At 56.0% G+C, this 21118-nt stretch overlaps 1 protein-coding gene across 1 annotated transcript; it reads right to left on the reverse strand.

Moving 5' to 3' along the window:
- Positions 1 to 59: 59 nt before the first annotated feature.
- On the reverse strand, positions 60 to 20892 carry EPS8L3 (EPS8 like 3). The gene is made up of 18 exons (XM_030562204.1): positions 20805 to 20892; positions 18982 to 19046; positions 18435 to 18593; positions 17975 to 18124; positions 17550 to 17626; positions 16891 to 17072; positions 16448 to 16533; positions 15659 to 15773; positions 14602 to 14666; positions 13080 to 13160; positions 12207 to 12355; positions 11414 to 11522; positions 5700 to 5734; positions 4407 to 4503; positions 3201 to 3320; positions 2754 to 2839; positions 1937 to 2069; positions 60 to 868 (listed from the first exon to the last, which is right to left on the reverse strand). The coding sequence occupies exons 1-18, from the start codon at positions 20890 to 20892 to the stop codon at positions 851 to 853; spliced, it is 1815 nt and encodes a 604-aa protein (XP_030418064.1). The 3' UTR covers positions 60 to 850.
- Positions 20893 to 21118: the final 226 nt, after the last annotated feature.

The following is a 21118-nucleotide window of genomic DNA, read 5'->3' on the forward strand; positions in this document are numbered from 1 at the left end:
TCTTCTCCCCCCCCCCCCCCCCCCCCCCCCCGTTTTCCTCATCTTACTCTCTACTTCATTAAAACCATTATCCTATCCCTGGTATCAGGGAAGAGCTCCTACCCACTCTGGGCTCCACTATTCCTAATACTCTTCCAAAGTCAGTCCCTAAATGAGGCTAGGAAAGGAGTTGATTCAATCACTTTATTTGTAGAGTCAAGGATTTTCTTTACATACCATTAAACAAACGTCACCTGATAAGGGCTAGTCTTAAATTGCTCCTGGCTAGAAGAACCTGTGAAAACACTACACATATTGTGGGAGATCTTGGCCCTGCAGGCTTGATATTTAGTGCATCTAAAAGAAAATCTTTCTGCTTATGACTTAGTCAGCTCTGCAAAGGCATAATAGTAGGGAGACACCCCCTAGAATGCTTGGCTTTATCTTCTGGGGTTACATGTATTGTTAAACTCTAGAACTGGTGCTGTACAACTGGGAGAGTTGGACAAAGCCTGTTCAGGAGCTAAACTTATCTGCCTCTGATCAGAATGCTGACATCCATGTTTAGCTGGAGCATATGTAGCCCTAAGAATAAATTAATGTTTGTAGTGCAGGAGAACCAAGCAGCCTGTCATGGACCAGGACCCCCCTGTGCTAGGTGCTGTACAAACTGAACAAAAACAGTCTGCCAGTTGGGTGACATGTGGCTTTAGGGGATGTCTGCACTGGGTACAAGAGGCAGGGGAAGAGACTCAGAAGAATCCTTGAAGAGTAGTAGGGCTGATGCTAGAAGTGACCTGCTGTCCCTCTGTTCAGTCTCTCGGCCCTGGGCTGCTTCTGCCAGACTGGAGATGGTGTGGAAGGGAGCCAGCTAATCATGAGGGCCAATCTGCAACAAGGAAGAGAAGTGCAGGGGGTCAAAGTTCTAGACTTTGGGCCTAGGGCTGAGCCCCGGGGCCAGGCGAGCACTCCTGGCAGTGTGACTACCCACCATGGCTAGCGCAGGTCAGTTAGTGCCACTCTCCAGTTTTCAGAGGAAACCCTTCATGCATGTGCCCTTCTCCCCAACACATTTTTGGAAACTTCCTTCACCCCACCTGCCTCTTTTGTGGGTTTTTTTTGTTTTTGTTTTTCTTCCTCTTTCCTCCCCACACCATTTGCATTTTACCACCGAAGTGGGGGAGGAGGGAATCAAAATAACTGAAAAAGCTGCTCTGTTTTTTCCTATTTTCTCAAAGTAAACTTTCTAAATGGAAACTTATCCAGGGGTTTGAAAGGCTTTTTTTACTCTCTCTCTTCCCCCCACCCCAAAACAAAAAACCCTGTGAACATGTTGGTTCAGTTCCATGCTATTGACCTTCAGCAGCTTTCAGGCAACGAGCTCTGGCACTTCTTGGGCCCCTAGCAGCAGAGGATCTAAGCACCCCCCTCTCAGTGGATTTATCCTCATAGCCCCCTATTCTAGGTGCTCCTCTACCTGCCTTCCCTGGGTTTGCAGATGGCAGTGGGGTGCAAGCAGGAGCTAGGCCAGAGCGTAGAGGGAGGTACCGTATGCGTGCTCAGAGGCAGAAATGTAAAGGCCTAGGGAACTTTTACAGCCAACATTTATGCTCGGAGTGAGTTTAGGTGCCTATGGGGTTCGGTGGCTGCCAGGCAGGGTTCTGTAGAGTGCAGGGGTGCCTAATACTGGCCTTGGGGCAAGAAGTACCTTTGTGGATCTGGGCTGAAAGGTCTCAGAAGGAACCTCAAAGCCCCTGAGCTTTGCAGACTGTGTCCTTCCCATAAGTCAGATATGAATACCTCAGCCAGGCTCATCTCTCCCCCGCACCTAGACACCAGCCCCCATAATGGTTAGGAAGTCCCCTCTCCCTGTGCTGTAGAGACCTCTGCAGAGTCTGTTCAGTGATGGCTCTGGGATGCTGGCTTTGTGTATCTAGTAAGCCTGCAGCAGACTCACCCCCAGGGACGATTTAACAGCAGAGAGCTTGAAGAAGACACGTCTCCCCTCTTCTGGGCAGACAGTTTTCATCTCCTCCTGGCTCATCCCCAGCAGCTGGTTGCCATTGAGCACGCCAAGGCACTTCACTGTGCTGTGGGGAGACAGACAGACAGATGGTGAGGGAGGGGTAGCTGGGTGCACAGGGGAAGGAGTAACCCCCGGAGATCAGCTACCTGGTAAGGGGTGGGACTGCAAAGAAAAACAATGGAGTGAGGAAATGGCAAAGCTCCCCAGTCAGACCATCAGCAGGGGAGACTGACCTGGCGGGTGCAGTCTCTGTTCTAGCAGCAGCCGGGGCTGGACACAGGCAGATCTGTGCCATGGGAGGTGCAGATGGATGGTGGGAGGGAAGGGCCGTTTTCTGGAATGTACTAGCCAAGATGGGGGAACTGGTACCAGTACCAAAGAGAAGCACTAACTGGGGCAAGAGGCACTAGTCAGTTTCATGCCTGGTAGTGGCCACCTGCCCCTTCTAGGGCATAAAGATCTTGCTTTCTTCCCCTGGGTTGGAAGGGGGGGGGTTGTTTTTCTCTCCTCCCCAGGTATCTAATGTGTCCTTGACACCACGGTCCCATGCAGCTGTGGGCCTAACCCCAAACTGCCCAATGGTGGCTTGGCCAATTCTGTGCCAATGAAGTCAGCGGGGACAGGATCAGCCCCCAGGACTTCAGGATTGGGTCTGAGGTGACTCAGGGAGACCCATGGGTGATGGCAGGGAGGGGCCTTTCTCAGAGACAGAGGCCAGTTTCCAGGGTTAGCGACTGAGATGACCTACATCTTGGAGAAGCCCATGTCCCGCAGCCAGGCCGTCACCTCCGCCGGCGTGGAGTGCTGCTGGAGACCAGGGGAGCCGCTTGGCACCTAGATCCAAGACAGAGGAGGGGACTGAGGAGTCACAGCAAATGAGCGCGCTAGTCACGTCCCCGCAACAGACAAGGGAACACTTCCCTTTTCCCCCTCCCAGCCACCCCGCAAGTCACTGCCTGCAGGTGACAAGCTCTCAGAGCTGGTGTCTGCTGATGGGAGATCGGGAACCTTTAGCTCAGTGTAGGGGATGAGATCAGGAAACCCCTTTTCTAGCAGGCACTTAACTTCTAGCAAGCTAGTTCCCATAACCCCACCCCCAAGGGGAATGGGGCCAGCGCCCCAGCGCAAGGGGGTTGGGGGAGGCCCAGCCAAGTCAATGCGTTGCTGCATCTTGGAGTGGAACAGGGTGACCTACGTGGTTCATGCTGTTCTCCGCAGGCTCCTGATCCACCGGCCCCACGATGTTGTTCGGGATATAGCCCCTCTCGCCGGCACTGTTTCTAGCAAGCCACCACTTCTTCCTCTGGTCTAGAATCTGAGCCAAGGGACACAGCATAATTCAAATCAGCCCCCAGGAGCCCAGGTGGTGAATGAGTGACAGCCATCACCCTAGCTACCAGAGCAGGGAGTCATCCTCGTGGCAATTCCAGACTCCCAGCATGGCACGGGGACCGTCTAGGGCATCTATTGGCAATTAGAGTCCTCGAGACTGAGGCCAGACAGGCCCATTCTGATCTCCTTCAGGGCACAGGCCAGAGAGCTGACACCAGCTGAGGATCAAACTAAATAAATATCACACCAGATTCTGGACTGATGGGACTGGGTTCCTGGGGAGACAACTCCAGGTGCCTGCTGTATAATGCAGTGCTACCTTCCCACCCATGACACTGGTGCTATATAGATCCATCAGTCTGAGGCCAGAAAGGCCCCTTCTCCCCAATTGTTTGATCTCCTTCATAGCCCAGCCCAGAGAACTGTGAACAGTGTCTAGTCCCTGCTGTAATGTGTCACGCTACTGGGCCATCAAGTCCCAGTGTGCTGTTCCAGATGAAGACAAACAGCCTCTCCCAAGATTGCATCTAGCAGATGTGCCAGGGAGGAGGCAACATTGCCTGCCATCCCCCGTCCACCTCCCCAAAATCCGTGACATCCACTTCCACTCTCATGAGACCAGAGCATACTCGTTATAGTATGGGCATTTTTAGTGGGCTTCATTTTAGTAGATGTCTGAAAACCCAACTCTGCTACTGGGCACAGTACTGTTGGTAGGAGCAACCCACCACAGGCTGATCCTGTGCATGATATTAGTCCTTGTTCCCAACCATGCCACTGGTGCAGCCTCCAGGCCGGTGCCATTTAGCCATAGTCAGCAATCAAAGGTCACTCTGTGCCTTGGTGCTGTAAGCCCTCTCTGCCTGTTTTCCAATCTCCATTCACTTTGATCCACCAGTCCCTAGTAGCTACCCTCCCTCTATGTCCGTAAGTAGTTCCAGAGGAATGCACTGTGCTTTAGAGAGACTGAAGACCCAGTTTCCTCCAAAAGGTATCTAAGTTCTGGCGCCGAGACCACCTAGCAGGGACTGAACAATTCCCTCACTTCACAGGACAGTTCCTGCCTTACCTCCAGCAGTTCCCCTTTCATGACAGTCAGCTCCTTGTTGTTCCGGGCCTGGAATTCGTACATGGCTTGCATGCGCTGAGGCGGACTAGAAGGAGCTCTGGAAGGAGACCATGTATGGAGTTAGAGCCCAGGAGAATGGAGATCTGTGACTCTCTCAGGCCTTGATCCCTAGGGAGCCAGCTAAGAGATCCAGCTGCTTCTTACAAAAAGAGAACCCCATCCTGATCTCTCTCACATGTAACACTTGATTTCAGTACTACTCCAATCACCAGGAGCAGGTCTAGACCCACAAGATGTTTGTCTAGACACAACTAGAGGACCTGATCCTGAAGGGTGCTGAGCACCCTCAGCTCTCATCACTCCCATGGGAGTTGCGGGTACTGCCCCCACCCCAGAAGTGCTCAGCGCCTTGCAGGGTCAGGCCCATAGGCTGTTAGTGTTGGGAGAACAGAGCCACTCGGCTACCCTGACACACTCAAGGGGAAAGAGCAACTGGCTGGGGCCAGGTGACCCAAAGGTGAACAGCAGGGGCTTGGGAGGGCCTGTGGGCTTTGCCCAGAGATGGCATAGATGGCAGTCAGGAGTGGCAGGATGGCATGGAGAGAGCTTTCAGACCATGGAATGGCAGGGCCAGGACAGAGTGACCCACTTTCAGAGGCAATAATGCAGCAAGCAATTAAGATACTCAACAAGGGAGCCAAATGCGCTACTCATTTGCTGTCTCCAGCGGGTTTGACCTTCCTGTCTCACACAGACCTTCTTTTGTTCCAGCGATGCTTCCCCCACTTCTGACACAGTGTGAACTGCTGAACCCAAGGGTGGACAAAGCCCCCATCTTGGGTTTCCCTCCCTGGCATCACTGCAGCTGACAACAGGGCCCCTTTGTAATGAGCTGCCTTGGCCCCCACCCATAGGCTCAGAGACAGCCCAGAATGGAAGCACGGCTCTGCTGGCAGGCTGAGACCAGTCAGCTGCAGCAGATTCTTCTGCCGGTAGGACAGAAAGAACCTTGTGTGTGTAGCAGCTGCTGTGGAAGTGTGTGTGTAGCGTGTGTAGGATTTGGGGAACAGGACTGTGCTGAGCAAGATGTGTGTGTGCACACTTGCGGTCTCAAGAGGTGATCCCAGCAAGTTCTAAGCAGGAGTTATTTGCCCCTCATAGCCAGAGGCCCTGTGCTGCCCGTGTTCATTCATTCACACTGAAGTCCAAGGGGCCTTCCTGGATGCAGCGTATTGGGTCATTTCTCAGAACCTCACTAGGAAGCCGGGCCAGCCTGAGGACAGGGGCACGTACCTGGGCGTGGCGTGGTTCTGGCTTCCCCGCGGCTGCTGCATGGACAGAAGACAAACATGCTTTAGTTACATCCTGGGGGGCATTCCAGGGAAGCTGAGGGTGGAACAGATGTGTGATAACCCCCAGACCCAGAGAGACAGCCTGGATAGGCTACGCAGCATGTGTGACCCTCTGCAAACATAAGCCTGTCTTTCCAAGCTACAGAAGAATCTCCCTCAGCTGTTAGCAATAGTAGGGCTTTCATCCCTGCTAGACCCTGGAGGGAGGGGCAGCAGTCCACACACAGCAAATTCTGTATGCACTAATTCCCTGGTAGGGGACGTAATCCTTTCCCAGAGACTCACTCACTGCACAAGGTGCCAAGTCATGGCCTGGCTACAACCTTCTGTTCTTCTTCGAGTGATTGCTCATATCCATTCCAGTTAGGTGTACGCGCCGCGCGTGCACATTCGTCGGAAAACTTTTACCCTAGCAACTCAGTGGGCCGGCAGGTCGCCCCCTAGAGTGGCGCCACCATGGCGCTCCATATATACTCCTGCCGGCCCACCCGCTCCTCAGTTCCTTCTTACCGCCCGTGTCGGTCGTTGGAACGTGGAGCGCGGCTTAGCTGACCTCCACTTCCCTAGCTACTCGTTTTCTCGTATATAATTATGCAGTTATAACACTTTTATATATATATTTGTATGGTTATACGTGTTTTCTTTGCTAACATGGTTAGTTTAGTTAGCGGGGTTCAGGAAGTAGCCCCTTCCATGAGCCCAGTGCCGGAGCCATGCATGGCTCACCGGGTTTTAAAAGGGGCCCGGCTTGCCAGAAGCCGCGGCCGAAGAGAGATCTACATCTGAGGCACCGACAACATCGGCACCGTCGATTCCAGTCCCAAAAGGGCTATCGAATCCGGTGCCCGACGGATCCCCGGCACGCGCCGTGGTTGAGCGTATTACTCCCGCTGCTTCAGTGCTGACGGCACCGCAGCCAGACAGCTTATCTAACTCGGTTCGCCCGGCACCGGCACCTGCCGAAGCTCTGATGACCTCGGTACCGTGGATCCCGGCCCCACGAGGGCCGTCGAATCCGGTGCCTGACAGCTCCCCAGTACGCACTGTGGTTGAGCCTGCTGTTCCCTGCACGCCGGAGATGTTACCAACGGCGAGGGCTCTCAGTGCCATGACAGAGTCAGTGCTGCCTGACCCGGGCACCGCCGGTACGGGTAATACAGTCTCTTCAAGGGACTGTCCCCTGTCAGTACAGCAGAGCGGCACCGTTCATGATCACGGTCCCGCAGACACTCCAAGTCCTGTCGGCACGCCGGACACCACTGGCAGTCCCGGTGCTGTTTTCCTCGGTACTGGTCACACTCGCTGCACCGGTCGGTATCCCGTTCGCCGACCCGCTATCGGCACCGTTCCGACATCTGGCACCGGGGCAGGTACCTTGACTCCTGTAGCTCTTCTCCGAGCCTCGAGATCTCGGTCGACCTCCCGACACCGTTCTGGTTGCGGGTCTGGATCTCGTTCCAGGTACCGATACGCCTCCCGATGCCGGTCCCCGGTGCCGAGTTGGGCAAGGTCCGAGTGAGTCAGAGACTCGGCCCGTGCCTTCTTTTAGTACCTCCATGGCCATCCGGACACGCATCCGTGTCATCCCATATGCGCAGATTTTATGCTCAGGACCACGATCCTGATATGATGGCCAGCGGGCGCCAGCCCCGAAGCAGAAAGAGCCTTGGCGAATGCAAGGTGTACTCTGCAGGGGCCCTGCACCTCTGGGTAGCAAAGCAACAAGCCTTGCTTAGCTGCGATAATTATAGCACCTGGGTGGAGGAGTTTCTCCCTCGAACCTCCCACCTGGAGTTCGCTGCCGTCTTGGAGGACGGGGGAAAGAATTTACCCTTTGTTGGTAAAGGCATCTTCGCGGCAGAGACAGCCCCAGACTGCGAAGCCTGCTGGACAATAGGGTCCTAATGCGTCTCAGCATGTATACGCCAGCGACCAAACGCAGGCCTTTATGGCCCCAGCCGCCATACTCTGTGCCTAGCCAGAGGCAGAACTCTGGAAAACGGCAAGGCCAAGGTGGTCGCAGACAAACGTCAGGCCCCCTAAAAAGCCAAAGTCAAGGTCCCTCGCAATTACCACTGGGACCAAAGACGGACCTTCCAAGGTTCGCCGGAGGGCGGTGTACCAGTCGCAGGACGGGATCCTGATCCCGCTTTCTCCTGGCATGGCCCCAGTTACTTTTAGATCGCTGGGTCCTGCGCACGATGGAGCATAGGTACCCCTTTAAATTGCTCCAGCCCTGTCCCCCTTCAGCGGACGAAAGGGGCTAGGGGTTTTACTCCCGTTATGCCCTAGTCCCCCACTCGAACACAGGTCTCAGACCTCCCTGGTCCTGCATGGACTCAACCGGTTTGGGATAAGGTTGAAGTTCTGCATGGTATCCCTGGGAACCATTATTCTATCCTTGCCTCCTGGGGGCTACTATGCCGCCCTGGATAGGAAGGACGCGTACTTTCGCAATGCCATCTTCCCTCCGCACGGGAGATGCCTCCGCTTTATAGCCAGCGGTGAATACTCCCGGTTTACGGCCATAGTCGCCGCCTACCGTAGCTATGTCGGATATGCGTTTTTCCGTATTGGGACGATTCGCTTATCCGAGAAGACTCTGAGACACAAACCACTCAGCCCGTGGGCATCGTCACGGTCTTATTCACAGATCAAGGCCTGATGATTACTATAGAGCAATCCACTCTGGTTCCCACGCAGAGGTTGGGCCTCCTAGGGGCTATCTTGGTCTCCTACCTAGCCGGAGCCTGCTTATCACAACTGCGGTTTTAGGCGATGGCAACAATCATCTGAGGTCTGAAGGCTTTCCCAACGACCTCAGCTCGTTCTTGTCTCAGTCTCCTGGGTCCATGGTTGCCCGCAAGTTTGTAACCAAACACGCCAAGCTCCGCCTCCGTCCTCTCCAAGTCCGGCCCACCTCGGCGTACCGCTTGGACAGGGAGCCAGTGGTCATGGTAGTCACCGTTCCCTCGAACGCCTTAGGCTCCCTAGAGTGGTGGCTAACTCCCTCCTTGGTGTGGACAGGGATGCGGTTTCATCCGCCCCAGCCCTCACTGCCCTGGACGGCGGACGCATCATCTCTCTGCTCGAGTGCTCATGGTCACCTCCGAGCTTAAGGCCTTCGGTCTTCTAGGGAGCTGGCATTCCTCATTAATGCCCCAAAAATGAGAGTAGTCCGCCTGGCATGCCAGGGGTTCCAGCGGCAGCTGCGAGGCCGTTGTATCTCGGTGTTTACAGCCAACACAATGGCCAGGTGCTTCATAAGTATTCAGGGGGGACATAGTCCTTCCCCCTTTTTTGTCAGGAGGCCATCCATTTCCGGGTCTTTTGCATGGCCCACTCGATGGAGCTGGCGACGTCCTTTCTCCCAGGCGTTCGGAACGTCTTAACTCTTTGACTCAGCAGGTTTTTCCTGTCTTACGAGTGATCACTCTGCCCCATGTGAGGCGTCCCGCTTTCCGGAAGTGGAGATGGTTCCTCACACAGACCTGTTCGCTCACCGCGAGAGCAGGAAATGCCAGGTGTTCTGCTCCTTCCAAGGTCTCTCCTCGGAATCGATCTTGGACGCATTCCTGATGCCGTGGAACGGCCAACTGCATTATGCCTTCCCACTGTTCCCACTGGTTCGTTACGTCCTGCTCAAACTCCGCAGGGGCAGAGCGTGCATCATCATGATCACTCCAGAGTGGTCCAGGCAGCACTGACATACCACGTTGCTCGGCCTGTCAGCCCAGACCTCATCACTCAGGGCAATGACAGGCTTCGTCACTCGGACCTGCAGCCTCTTCGCCTCACGGTGGCTCCTGCGTACCTGAGTCGGGGTGACAGGCAGCCTTCCACCTGGTCAACGTACCGAGCCAGGTGGAAGCGTTTCCTTTACAGCTGCAGTACGCTCGATCTTGCTCCTGCTGAGGTCTCGATCCCCTCTATTTGGCCTGCCTCTGGCCTTCAGCGGCAGGATCTGGCGGTATCATCGCTGAGGATACTCTCAGCAGCCATCCCTACCTTCCAGAAGGCTAAGATAGACGTTCAGTGTCCCACGCTCTATGGGTTCGAGGTCCCTCAAGGGCTTGGAGCGCTTGCACCCTCGGGTGCGCCGCCCAGCCCCGCCCTGGGACCTCAACCTAGTCTTGGCCAGACGGGTCTCTGAGATCAGAGCTCTTACGAAGGTTCCACAAAGACAAGGTGCAGTTATGACCGCACCCGGCTTTCCTCCCTAAGGTGTTTTGGCCTTTCATGTTACCCACAGCTCAACGCAATGGGCATAACCGTTGCACTCCTTGGACATCTGTGGAGTGCTCGCATTATATTGTGCTGACAGAATCATTTCCTAAGGTGCCCCAGCTCTGCCCCGGTAGCGGGCCAAAGGGAGGGCTTGCTTGTTTTCCTCTCAGAGGATCTCATCTTGGGTGATGGCGGACATCCCCAATTGTTATGATTTGGCTCATATTTCCCCAAGCCACATCACCGTGCATTCTACCAGGGCTCAGGCTTCATCTGCCGCCTTGCTGGCTCGTGTTTCTACCCACGAGACCTGTCGCGAAGCTCCATTGGTCCTCGGTCCTTACCTTTGCTTCGCAGTATGCCCTGGTTCAGCAGTCAAGAGAGGCTGTAGCCTCTGGCTCGGCAGTTTTATTCTGCCACATTTCACTCCGACCCCACCGCCTTTGTAAGGCTTGGGATTCACCTAACTGGAATGGATATGAGCAATCACTCGAAGAAGAAAAGACGGTTACTCACCTTTGTAACTGTTGTTCTTCGAGATGTGTTGCTCATATCCATTCCGCACCCGCCCTCCTTCCCCACTGTCGGAGTAGCCGGCAAGAAGGAACTGAGGAGCGGGTGGGCTGGCAGGAGTATATATGGAGTGCCATGGTGGCGCCACTCTAGGGGGCGACCTGCCGGCCCACTGAGTTGCTAGGGTAAAAGTTTTCCGACGAATGTGCACGCGCGGCGCGTACACCTAACTGGAATGGATATGAGCAACACATCTCGAAGAACAACAGTTACAAAGGTGAGTAACCGTCTTTTCCGTGTTTAAAGGGAAGGATGGACTTACAGCAGTGCAAAGCGTCTTCCCCTCCCCTGGACTCTGAGTTCCGATGTCTGGCTATGGTACACCTATGGCACTATAGCATCTGACCATCATAACCATTAATGCAGCTGTCCTAAGACTCCCCTGGTGAGACAGAGCAGGGCTACTAGTCCATTTTGCAGACGGGAAATTAAGGCACAGGTCCTCAAAGGTATTTAGGCACCTAATACCTATGGAAGTTAAGTACCTGAATACCTTTGAGGCTCTTTGCCTAAGTGACTTGTCCACGGTCATATGGACAGTCAGTGGCAGAGCGGGAGCTTGACCGCAAGACTCCCAGGGCCCAGGCTAGTGCTCTAATCACTAGACAACCCCCTCTCTCTTACAAGGGGGTCCTGGGCCAAACTGCCTCATCAGTTTTGCTTTTGTGAAATGAGCCCATTAGATGTTCCTTGTGCTATTCCCCCTTCCCAAGTGGTTTGAGAGTGATGTGAGGGGAATCCATCGTAATCTGGGAGTAGCAGTTTACGGAAGACAGTATTTAAAGTGCACCCCTCAGCCACCCAGCTCAAACTTTAATTTGTGCCGTCAGGAACAGCCTGGCAGTCAAGACTCACCCTCTCCAAGTGAGTGGTGTTCTCCCTCTGGGTCGGCAGGGGGGGCACCCACCCATCTGAGAAGATGGGGATGTAGGGAGGGATGAACTGTCCGCCAGGGTACTCTGTCCTGGGGTGCGGAAGAAAGAGAAGACTTTGCAATGCTGGTCTCCATACAGGACTGTAAACATGTCTCTCTAACCACCAGCAGCTGCACAGGGTGGGTGGGAGTGACTCGAAGGGGGATCCATAGCGCTGACAACAAGCAAAGAACAGGTCAAGGGGCTCAGGCTGGGAAGGGAGGCACCAGTCAGCCCTGCAGGAAGGTGCACGTGGGGGTGGAGGGGACGATGGAAAGCTCAGTGAATTGGTAAGGGGAGAACAGTCTCTTACAACCCCAGTGGAGGCTGCTGATTCCAAGTTGGCTTGGGCTGGTAGAGACAGATGCTATTCCTGGATGCCTGATGCCCGTTTGTGAGGAGCTGACTCTGCCCTCAGCACAGTTTCTCTCCCCATCTCAGGGCTGAATGGGCAATGGAGCTCGAGCTCTCCTCTCAGACCAAGACAGAGCTGGGTAACGTGGGGAAGCTGTTGCCTGGGGCTAAATAGTGGACTTCAGACCAGCAACTACAATCCAGATTAACATTAAAGGGGGAGATGGTGCCACTGGATCCCAGTCTGAGTTCTTTCCACATTCGCCGGCTTCAGATCCTTCCTGTTAACAGCAACAGACGGTGCACGTGCCAAGCAGCTGCTCTGCGCCCTGCTGGCTCAGCAGAGGGAATGGCCTGGATGGCCAAGGGACTCTCCTCACCTCATTGTGTCCCAAGCCTTGCCCAGACTCTTCCAGGTGTCTCGGTCCTTTTTCTCCAAAGACTCGTCCAGCAGGTCGATGGCTGCCTCAGTCAGCAGAGGGGAAACAATGGAAGAAGCCAGGTTTGGCCAGGGACAGTTGGATAAAATCTGTATATTGGGCAGATAGGGAGGAATCACAGTGATAAGTCAGGTCAACCCAGAACCTCCCACCTCTGACGGTCATGTCCGAGGGCAGCTGTGTTGTCAGGGTGCCCTGCTCACACCTGCTTTGGGTGCAGCTGAGGGTGCTGAGATGTTCGCAGGGAGATTGGTAATGGTGAAGCGCACAGCGCTGGGTGCAGAGGAACTGTTCACGCTATCACTGTGCAGCAGAGCTCCAAAGTGCTCTATGAATAGAGCCAATCACAGCCCTTGGGGGTGGCGGGCGGATGTCGGTTTTACAGATCAGGACATGGAATCACAGAGAGGGGAAGTGACTTGCTCAAGGTCACAAAGCGAGCCAGTGGCAAAGCCAGGAGTCCTGACTCCCAGGCCTGTGCTTTAATCACTAGCCCATGCCCTCTCCTGGTAGCCATAAGACTATGTCCTGAGAATTTTACTGCCAGGGAAAATCTGGAATCTCTCAGATTCCTGTGGTGGGGAAAAATCTGCATGCAACCCATTGTCCACTGTGAGCTGGCCCGCCTCTGTCCACATAGGACAAAGGGGCTTATCTCTGGAATTCCTGGCAGAAGCCCCAATGGCTTAGTGCAAGCAGAAGCCACAATGGCAGTCTTTACACCTACCCCTGAAGAACTGGATGCATGGATATGAGGGGAGTCAACTTGCAGCCCTGTCAATGAGATGGATCCTAACAGTCTGGGATACTCACGAAGGAGAGGGTGGAGAACATGATTCGAACCAGTTCTGGGGCACTGGGTGGCTGCTGCTGCAGCTTAGGTTTCAGCTTCCCCTGTGTAGAGACAAAACATAGGAGAAGCTTTTCACCTCTCTGCCTTAGCCCCACTGCCAGGGAGGTAGCTGCACCCTGGGCAGCTAACACAAGGAGGAGCAATGCAGAGGTGCTGCAAACTTGGCTGCAGCATGTGCTCTGTAACAAGTGTGGCTGGCTCTGGTAGAGCAGGGGAGACAGCAGCAGGGCTCCCAGCACTCAGGAACTCCCTGCTGCATGGATATGACAAACACGTACCTATGCTGTATGCAGTGTTCTTGCTATAGCTGTGTGACCCCTGACTCTTGCAGGTGCAAGGTGTGGGAGAGGCTGCAGTCTTGGTGGGGCAGACCAGAGACGCCTGGCCAGGACTGCGAGGAGGAAGAAGAGGAGCACCCCAGCCATGGGGGAGTCCACCCCACTGCTGATCGGCTTTGTCCCAGGTAGGAGCCATTCAGCAATCGGATGGCCTGCCCCACGGCTGGGGACTTTTCCTCCTTTGCAGGCCTGGCCAGGGATCTCTGCTCCTCCAGGCCAGGATGACTGCAGCCTTTCCGGCACCTTGCACTCTGGTGTCTTGGACCCCTTGGCTGTGCGGGGAGCCCCCTGCAGCCCCACTGCCAGCACTGCCCTAGCCCTAACTCCAGCCAGACCCCCCCCACTTGGTTTACAGCAACCTTAACAATTAAAATAGTTAAAAATAGAAAAAAAAGTCGATATGAATCATCGAAATTAGAGACAATAAAACCTGAATTCTGCCAAGCCTACATACGCACCACCCAACCATACCCCCACCACCCTGGCTCGGCATCCAGCAGGAGGGACAGCCAGGGGCATACAACACACTCAGCTCCAGCTACTCTTTTCTATATTGGTTCTCAGATCACACTCATCACTAAAGTTTCTGAGCACCTAAGCAGAAGAATCCCATGAGAACGGCCATGCAAGACCAATCCCCTGGCCCTCACTGCTTGCGCCAGGTCAGACCAATGACCCCACTAGTTCCATAGTGGCTGATGGAAACTTCTTCGGCTCAAGCGATAGGGCCCAAGCAGTGCCAGGGGTTTCCTGGCTCTAAGAGGTTGCCAAGTAGCCATACATTTATCCTGGCGTTATAGGCACAGTGACCCCACCCTCCGTCCCCAGATCCCTCCGTCCCTGATCCTGTTTAGTTTCAATAACTAACGTGATTCCCTGGTGGCGCTGAGGGAAGTGGGACACAGAGGGTTGGGTGCAAGGGGTCTCTGCATCCAGACATTTATAGCATGCTCATCTCCATTGTATCCCAGTGCTCAGCCTCTTGCGGGGAGGGGATAGTTCCCCTGCTGGATTTGTGCCCTCTGCTAATTGGGCTGGGCTGTTTCTGCGGACGATACAATAGGCTCTGTGTGCTGCTGCCATGGGCATCCCCCTCTTCGACCCACAGACAGCTCTGCCCACCCAGCCAGTAGCCACGACCTACCAGCAGGTTTAAGGCGTATTTGATCTTCTGGAAGCAGGTCTCATACTCAGGCTCTGGGGGCAGCACTGTGAGGCGGAGGGAGAGACGGGAGGGAGCTGTCAGCCTGGTAGCTGGGCCCTTACACCCACCTCTCCCACACCGCAGCAAGTAGATAGCCAGATGCCGACAGACAGATCGGCCTCCGCACCCACTCACACTCAGGGCAGGTAGCTTCGCTCTCAGGAGTGGGCTCTGTCCATCTGTCCATCGCCCCTCCTCCATCCCCATCTCCTCTCCTAACAGCTGAGCCCAGCAGGTAGCCTCAAGAGATGGGCCCCGGCCCCAGCCCCAACTCTGGAACTGGCTCCTGGAGAGGCAGCCCAGGTCTGGGGCAGGAGCTGCCCAGGCCCTGGGACCCCACCTAGCCATTAGGAAAGGGCAGAGGCTGTGTCAAAGAGCAAGGAGCTCCATTCATGGGGTAATTCCTCGCCCGCCCCAACATCCTGAATAGCCGCATGCTCTGCGCTACCCACTCCAGGCTGGAGATACGGATGACACTAGCCAGGGGCACAGACCCTAGCCATTTCCTTCCCCTGGGGGCCAACAGAGACGTGCCCCCCAGATCCACCTCTCCCCTGGGGACCACCCAGAGACCTGCCCCCCAGATCCACCTCTCCCCTCACAGGGTGTGTCTACACTCACTGCAGTTGGGACTGAGTGTCCCACCCTAGGTACACGGATACACACTAGCTCTGCTCCGGCTACATTGCTATAAATAGCATTGTGGCTGATGCAGCACAGGTGGGGGCACAGAGTCCAGGCCTCCGCAACAGGGTGGGAAACCTGGGCCATGCTCATGCAGCACCATGCACATGGCTCCACTGAAGTGTGTTAGCCGAAGCACAGCTAGTGCGTCTGCTTACCGAGGCTGGGAGGCTCACTCCAGCGGCTGTGGAGACGTCCCCTCAGAGACCTTCCCAGGTCCCCTTTCCCCTGGGGGGGCCATGCAGAGATTGACCCCACTTCTCCTAGGAGTGCAAGACCCCCTTCCCTCCCATAACCCTTCCCCCTCCCTCACCTCTTCTCTCCTTGTCCTTTTTCTTCGACTTCTTCTTGATGCTCAGCGAGCCGCTCGTCTCCTTCAGCTTCCCCACAAAGAGTTCGATGTCACTCAGCACGTGGTTCAGGATTTCCTGCCAACACAAGCAGCAGGGATGTATCTGAGGCAGCGCGGGGCCCCAGGCCAGCCTCTATCTCTGGGAAGAACACCCAGGCCTAGCCACTGCAGCCAGAGCACAGAGCACAGTCTGCCCATGGGGAACCTAATGCTGTATATTGGCTGGAGAAGTCCTGCATCGGGACCAGCCTGGCAGGTGTCAGAAGGTGGTGGAGCTCCTGCCCTGCCACAAACCCGGATCTCCCCAGCTCCTCCTCCTCCTCCCTTCCTCTCGCCAGCCAGCCCACAGCTCCTTCTGGGCAGGGCTGGGACACAACTTGTCTCCTAAGCCAGCTGGCAGAGCTGCAGAGGCTAAAAATCCGCTGCCACCCCCCGGCTGCTGCTTCCCCTCTCTCTTCTGCCAGCTGCTCTCTAGGCCTTTCGAAGGCAGAGAGGCCTTTCTCCTCAGGCCTGGCAGGGCACTTGGCAAGTTCCTTCCCACGTAGGTCCCAGCCTGACACCGCAGTCCCCAGGAGGGTCAGAAGTGTGTCAGTACCAAACAAGCTCTGTCCTACTGCAAGTTTGCCTGACGACGCACCAGGGGAAAGCCTATCCTTGTGGGCAGGCTCCACCAGGCAATGATGGGGGCTGCAGCAGTCCCAGCAAAAGCTGGTATCCGGGAAGCAGCTGGAGCAGTCCTGGGGTACTTACAGTGTCTTTGTCGAAGTCCTGCATTGCCTGCAAGCCAGGATCTGTCCACTCATCTCTCGGCTTTGGGGGCCGCGGCTGGTCAGGCGCTGCAATAGCCAGGAGGCTGGGGTCAGTTGCAGCAGGCAGAGGTTTGTGGTGGGGTTTCCATTCCAATCCCCCATCCGCCAGGGCTCAGAGTTACAGCTCCCGTCCCCCCAGCTGCCCTCTGCACCCTCCCACAGCACCTCTCCGCGCTCTGCAGACATCAGTGAACGCAGCCCGGCTAAGGGGAGTCAGTATCATGAGCCTCATGGTACAGAGAGTCAGTGGCAGAGCTGGGAAGGGAATCCATGAGTCCTGAGTCCAAATACTGCTCCAAACCTGCACCTCCCTGGCCTACCCCTCCTCCGCGCCAACCCACCTCCATGCACCACCCCCTCCCTGCCATACCAGAGCCTGTTTACCATAATCCATGGAGGCTGGGGGATTCTGGGGCACCGGGCCTTGGCTTTGCCATCCTCGTGGTGTGGGGGGAATAAAGGGGACTGGCTCTGGCAGTCCAGCCCACCTATCCTGGCTGGTATGTGGGGGGTTGCTGTGGAAGGACCCTCGGCTCTGCTGGGACAGCATGGTCTCCAAACTGCTCCTGAGAAAGGGAACAAGGAGGCATGTTCTAGTAATGCAGCAGTAGGTGCTGTCCCTGCAGAGGGGCTGGCGGAAGACTTCTTCGGCTACAGAGAAGGGGCTGCATTGCGCCCCCTGGGGACACTGGAGGAGAAATGCCTGGTGACCCCTAGGAAGAGGGGTAGGGGAAACACATCCTATCCACAAGGGCTCTGTGTGACTCAACCCTAGGAGCACCTCAGCTCTATGGAAGGACTGAGGGCCCCTGTCTAGAGCTGGGGTGTGGGCTGTATCCCTTGGGGACTTCAGAAGGTGCAGAATTTTCTTTGTACCTTTATGGGGGGGTTCCTTACTGGAAATCCAGGATGTGTGGAGGGGGGACAGGGGCTCCTGGGAATCCAGGACTGGGGGACTGTGTCAGATCTGGAAGTGCCCCAGCAGGAGACAGTGGTTGCACCTACGTTACCCTGCTGGAGACAGGCTCTCTGCACCCCGTTACCTGAGCACATCCTGACTCTCCCGTTCCCCTTTCCACTCCTTGACAGCCTTCTCCAAGTTGGCTTTCATCAGCTCTGCCTAATGGGAAGGGAAGAGGAATACAGCAGGACCATGAGTTCCCCTCCACAGCCCTGCAGCTGAGAGCAGCGATCCCTATGCTGCCAATAGCGAGGGTAGACCCCAGAGCATCCAGCTCTGAAAGAAACTGCTACTGGAGCTATAGAAGACTCTCCCTAGCAGTGTGGGGACAATGACACACCATCATGATTCCATCCAGTACAGGGCTGCACTGACACATACACCCCATGTTAATAAATCTCCCATTCCCGTGCTCCACAGAGAGGGCCAAGCCGCTACCTGAAGCCGTCCTTAGACCTGCTGCTGCCCACTGAGGTGGTACTGTGTAGCCGGGCCCGTGCTGCTCACCCCCAACTGCTCGCACTGAAAGAGGAGGATGCTGCTCCCGTGCTGGCTCTGCTCCCTCACGGTGATGGCCAGGATGGAATTGTAGACACAGCAGTTGAGGACGGCAGCGCATGCCTGGACACTCTCCAGGGGGAAGCTCTCCAACTCCTCCTGCAGCGGGGGGGGGAGGGGGGCAGGGCGGAGAGGAGATGGGGAGAACGGGGCAGATCAGCAGGACAGTGGGTGTCTCTGCTGGGGATCCAGGCTCCTCTCTCACATGGACATGGGGTGTGTGTGGAATCCTATGGGCTGGAGGCAGCATTTCCTGCTAGCCCTATGGCAGGGGATGAAGGTAAGCCCCCCGAAGCACTCTGCTTTCTCCTCCAAGACTCCAAAGAGAGTGCATGCTGGGGGGGGGTGGGGCTGGGCCCTGTTGGGAGGAGGGGAGGTGGCTGAGATGGGCTGGGAGACCCCTATGCACCTTGGTCTCGATGTCGCTCAACAGCAGCTCATGGTCTCTCACTTGCAGGATCATGTCCTGTCCCCAGACCCGTCCCTGTGCGTCCATCATCTTCAGCCGTGCCACACAGTCATCCACGTCACGAATGTCCTTGGAGTCCACGTGGACGGTGAGCAGGTGCTGGGGACACAGAGCACAGTGTCCAGGCCCTCCCCAGTCCCCTATCCCAGCCCCTGACCGTAGGAAAGGGGACATGGAGGGCACCATGCAACCTGAGGTGGGGGGTCCCGCGTGACATGGCTGAGCAAGGTGGTGGTGGGTGGTACTGGCCAGTGCAGAACACGAGGTGGGGACGTCTGCAGTCAGTTGGGAACCCAGCCAGGGTTCAAACCCAGAGGAAGCAGCGTGCACCAGCATCGCCAACCTGGCGCACCAGAGCATGCTGGGAAGGCCCCTCCCCACTGGGGTGAGATGACAGCGTGGGGACAGCTGGTCGTGCTCTGATGGGTGGATGTGCACAGGGCATTTTCTGCAGGGAGGGAAAACAGGCCATTTGGGCTTCTCCTACCTCCACACGGTGCTGGAAGTCACTTTGCTGCTTCAGCATGAACAGAGTGTAATCCTTGCGCTGGCCTGCAGGTGGAGAAGGGCAAGAGGAATAAAAGGGAGAGGCAGAAATCTGGGGAGAAGAAGGGGCTGGCTGACGGGAGCAGTGGTGCAAGTAGAAATCATTTCTTGCCGGTACTGCACTCATGGGAGGGACAGAAGGGAGGGCACGTGACTCCCCCATGTGACTCCACCCCACTCCCAAACCGGGGAACCGGGGCCCCCACACTCTTCCTGTCCCCTATGATACCCCACTTACCTGTCTAAAATTTTACAACAAAATGGTGCTTTGGACCCCTGGTGCCACTTGTACTTCCACATGTCACTGAGGATCCAGCAACACCCCACACTGAAAACTTCTTAATTTGAAAGAAGGATAGGAAGGCCAATCACCCCACTTTCCCTTAACACACTATCAACGTCTTCCTTATGTCCAAACTAAACTTCTGCCAGCTTGCCTTTATCTGAGGGTATGTTCACTACCAGCCGTAAACGATGTAAAAAAACCACCCCCCACGAGGGGAGTAGCTCCCAGCGCTGGTGCTTTGTCTACACTGGCACATTACGACGCTGAAACTTGCAGCGCTGGGGGGCGGGGTGGGGGGTTCACACCCTAAGTGAGAGCATTTCAGCGCTGTAAAGTGGCAGTGTAGACAAGGCCTAAGTATTGCTCCCCGCCAGGCACCCGGAAAGCAGAGATGCAGCGCCATCTGGGTTGGATGGGAAAGAGGCACAGAACTGTGTGTGCCATGAGCATCTTGATAGAGCTACAGCACACACTGTTGTATTATTTTCCTCAGCATGATGTACAGGAGGGACAATTGAAATCAGCCGGGCAAAATGTGCATGAGAACTGCCTCTGGGCAGAAAAGCAATTGATCAAAATCACATTCTCTGATCTCTTGGGGCCAAATCCTGTTCCCACTGAAATCAAAAGTTTTGCTATTGAATTAAATGGGAACAGGCTTTGACATTTGGAGAGGAAAGAACAAAATCACTCAAGCAATGGCTATGTTGCTTATACCACAGGTATCAAAGGCTGCTGACTCATGTGAGAAAGCCAGCAGAGATCTGATCTTTGTCCATTGCAAGGGAGAAATCAGCAATCAATGAGGCTAGAACAGTCTTTGGACAATAACCAACTCATAAGTCCATCTGCAAATAGGGTGACCAGATGTCCTGATTTTATCGGGACTGTCCGGATATTTGCTTGTTTGTCCCGCGTCCCGACCGATGTTTGGTCAGGACACTGGACAAACAAGCAATTTTGCCCTGCGCTCCCGCGCACAGGCGAAGCCCGCAGGGGCTAGCGTCCCCCCACCCCAACACCACCCCCTCTTTCCCCCATTGGATCCCTCCCCAAATCCTCGCCCTGGCCCCACCCCAGCTCTGCCCCTTCACTGCCCCATTGGATTCCTCACCAAATCCCTGCCTCTTCCCCAAGCATGCCATTCCTTCTCCCTCCCAGGCTTGCGCCGATCAGCTGTGTGGCAGTGCAAGCGCTGGAGGGAGGCCTGGGGGACACAGGGGAGTGTGGGGTCAGTGAGTCTGGCCTGGCCCCGAGCGCAGGCAGGAGGGTGGGGTGATAGCTGCAGGGGCAGCCCCAGGTCCGGCTGGGGAACTGGCTCCCTGTACGCGCCCATGGGTGGGAGTGGGGGGGCAGCAGCTGCCCGCACGGGGACTCCGACAGGGCTTCACCTCTTGCCACATGGAGACAGCAGCAGCCCTGTTTGTTCCCCTGTGGGACCCGAGCGGGACAGGGGAGCTGGGGCCTGCTGTCCCCACTCCGGGGCCAGCCGTGGTGCTCTGCGGGGCAGCTGGGCCTGGGCCGGGCCCGGGCCCGGGCACACTCAGGGTGATAGGATTGCGCCATCCTGTAGGGTGGGCTGTAGGGAAACCCCGCCCCAGGGCAGAGGCAGAGGCAGAGGCATCCCCGTTCATTCCCTGTGGGACCCGAGCGGGACTAGGGGGCTGGGGCCTGCTGCCTCCACTCTGGGGCCACCTGCGGGATTGCACCAGCTGGGCACCTTCCCCTACGGGGAGAGGTGGAGAGGAGGCGAGCTGGTGCGGGGTGGGGCGGCACTCTGGCCGTTTTCTTT

This window comes from Gopherus evgoodei, chromosome 4 (assembly GCF_007399415.2).
Source record: "Gopherus evgoodei ecotype Sinaloan lineage chromosome 4, rGopEvg1_v1.p, whole genome shotgun sequence".
NCBI classification, from domain to species: Eukaryota; Metazoa; Chordata; order Testudines; family Testudinidae; genus Gopherus; species Gopherus evgoodei.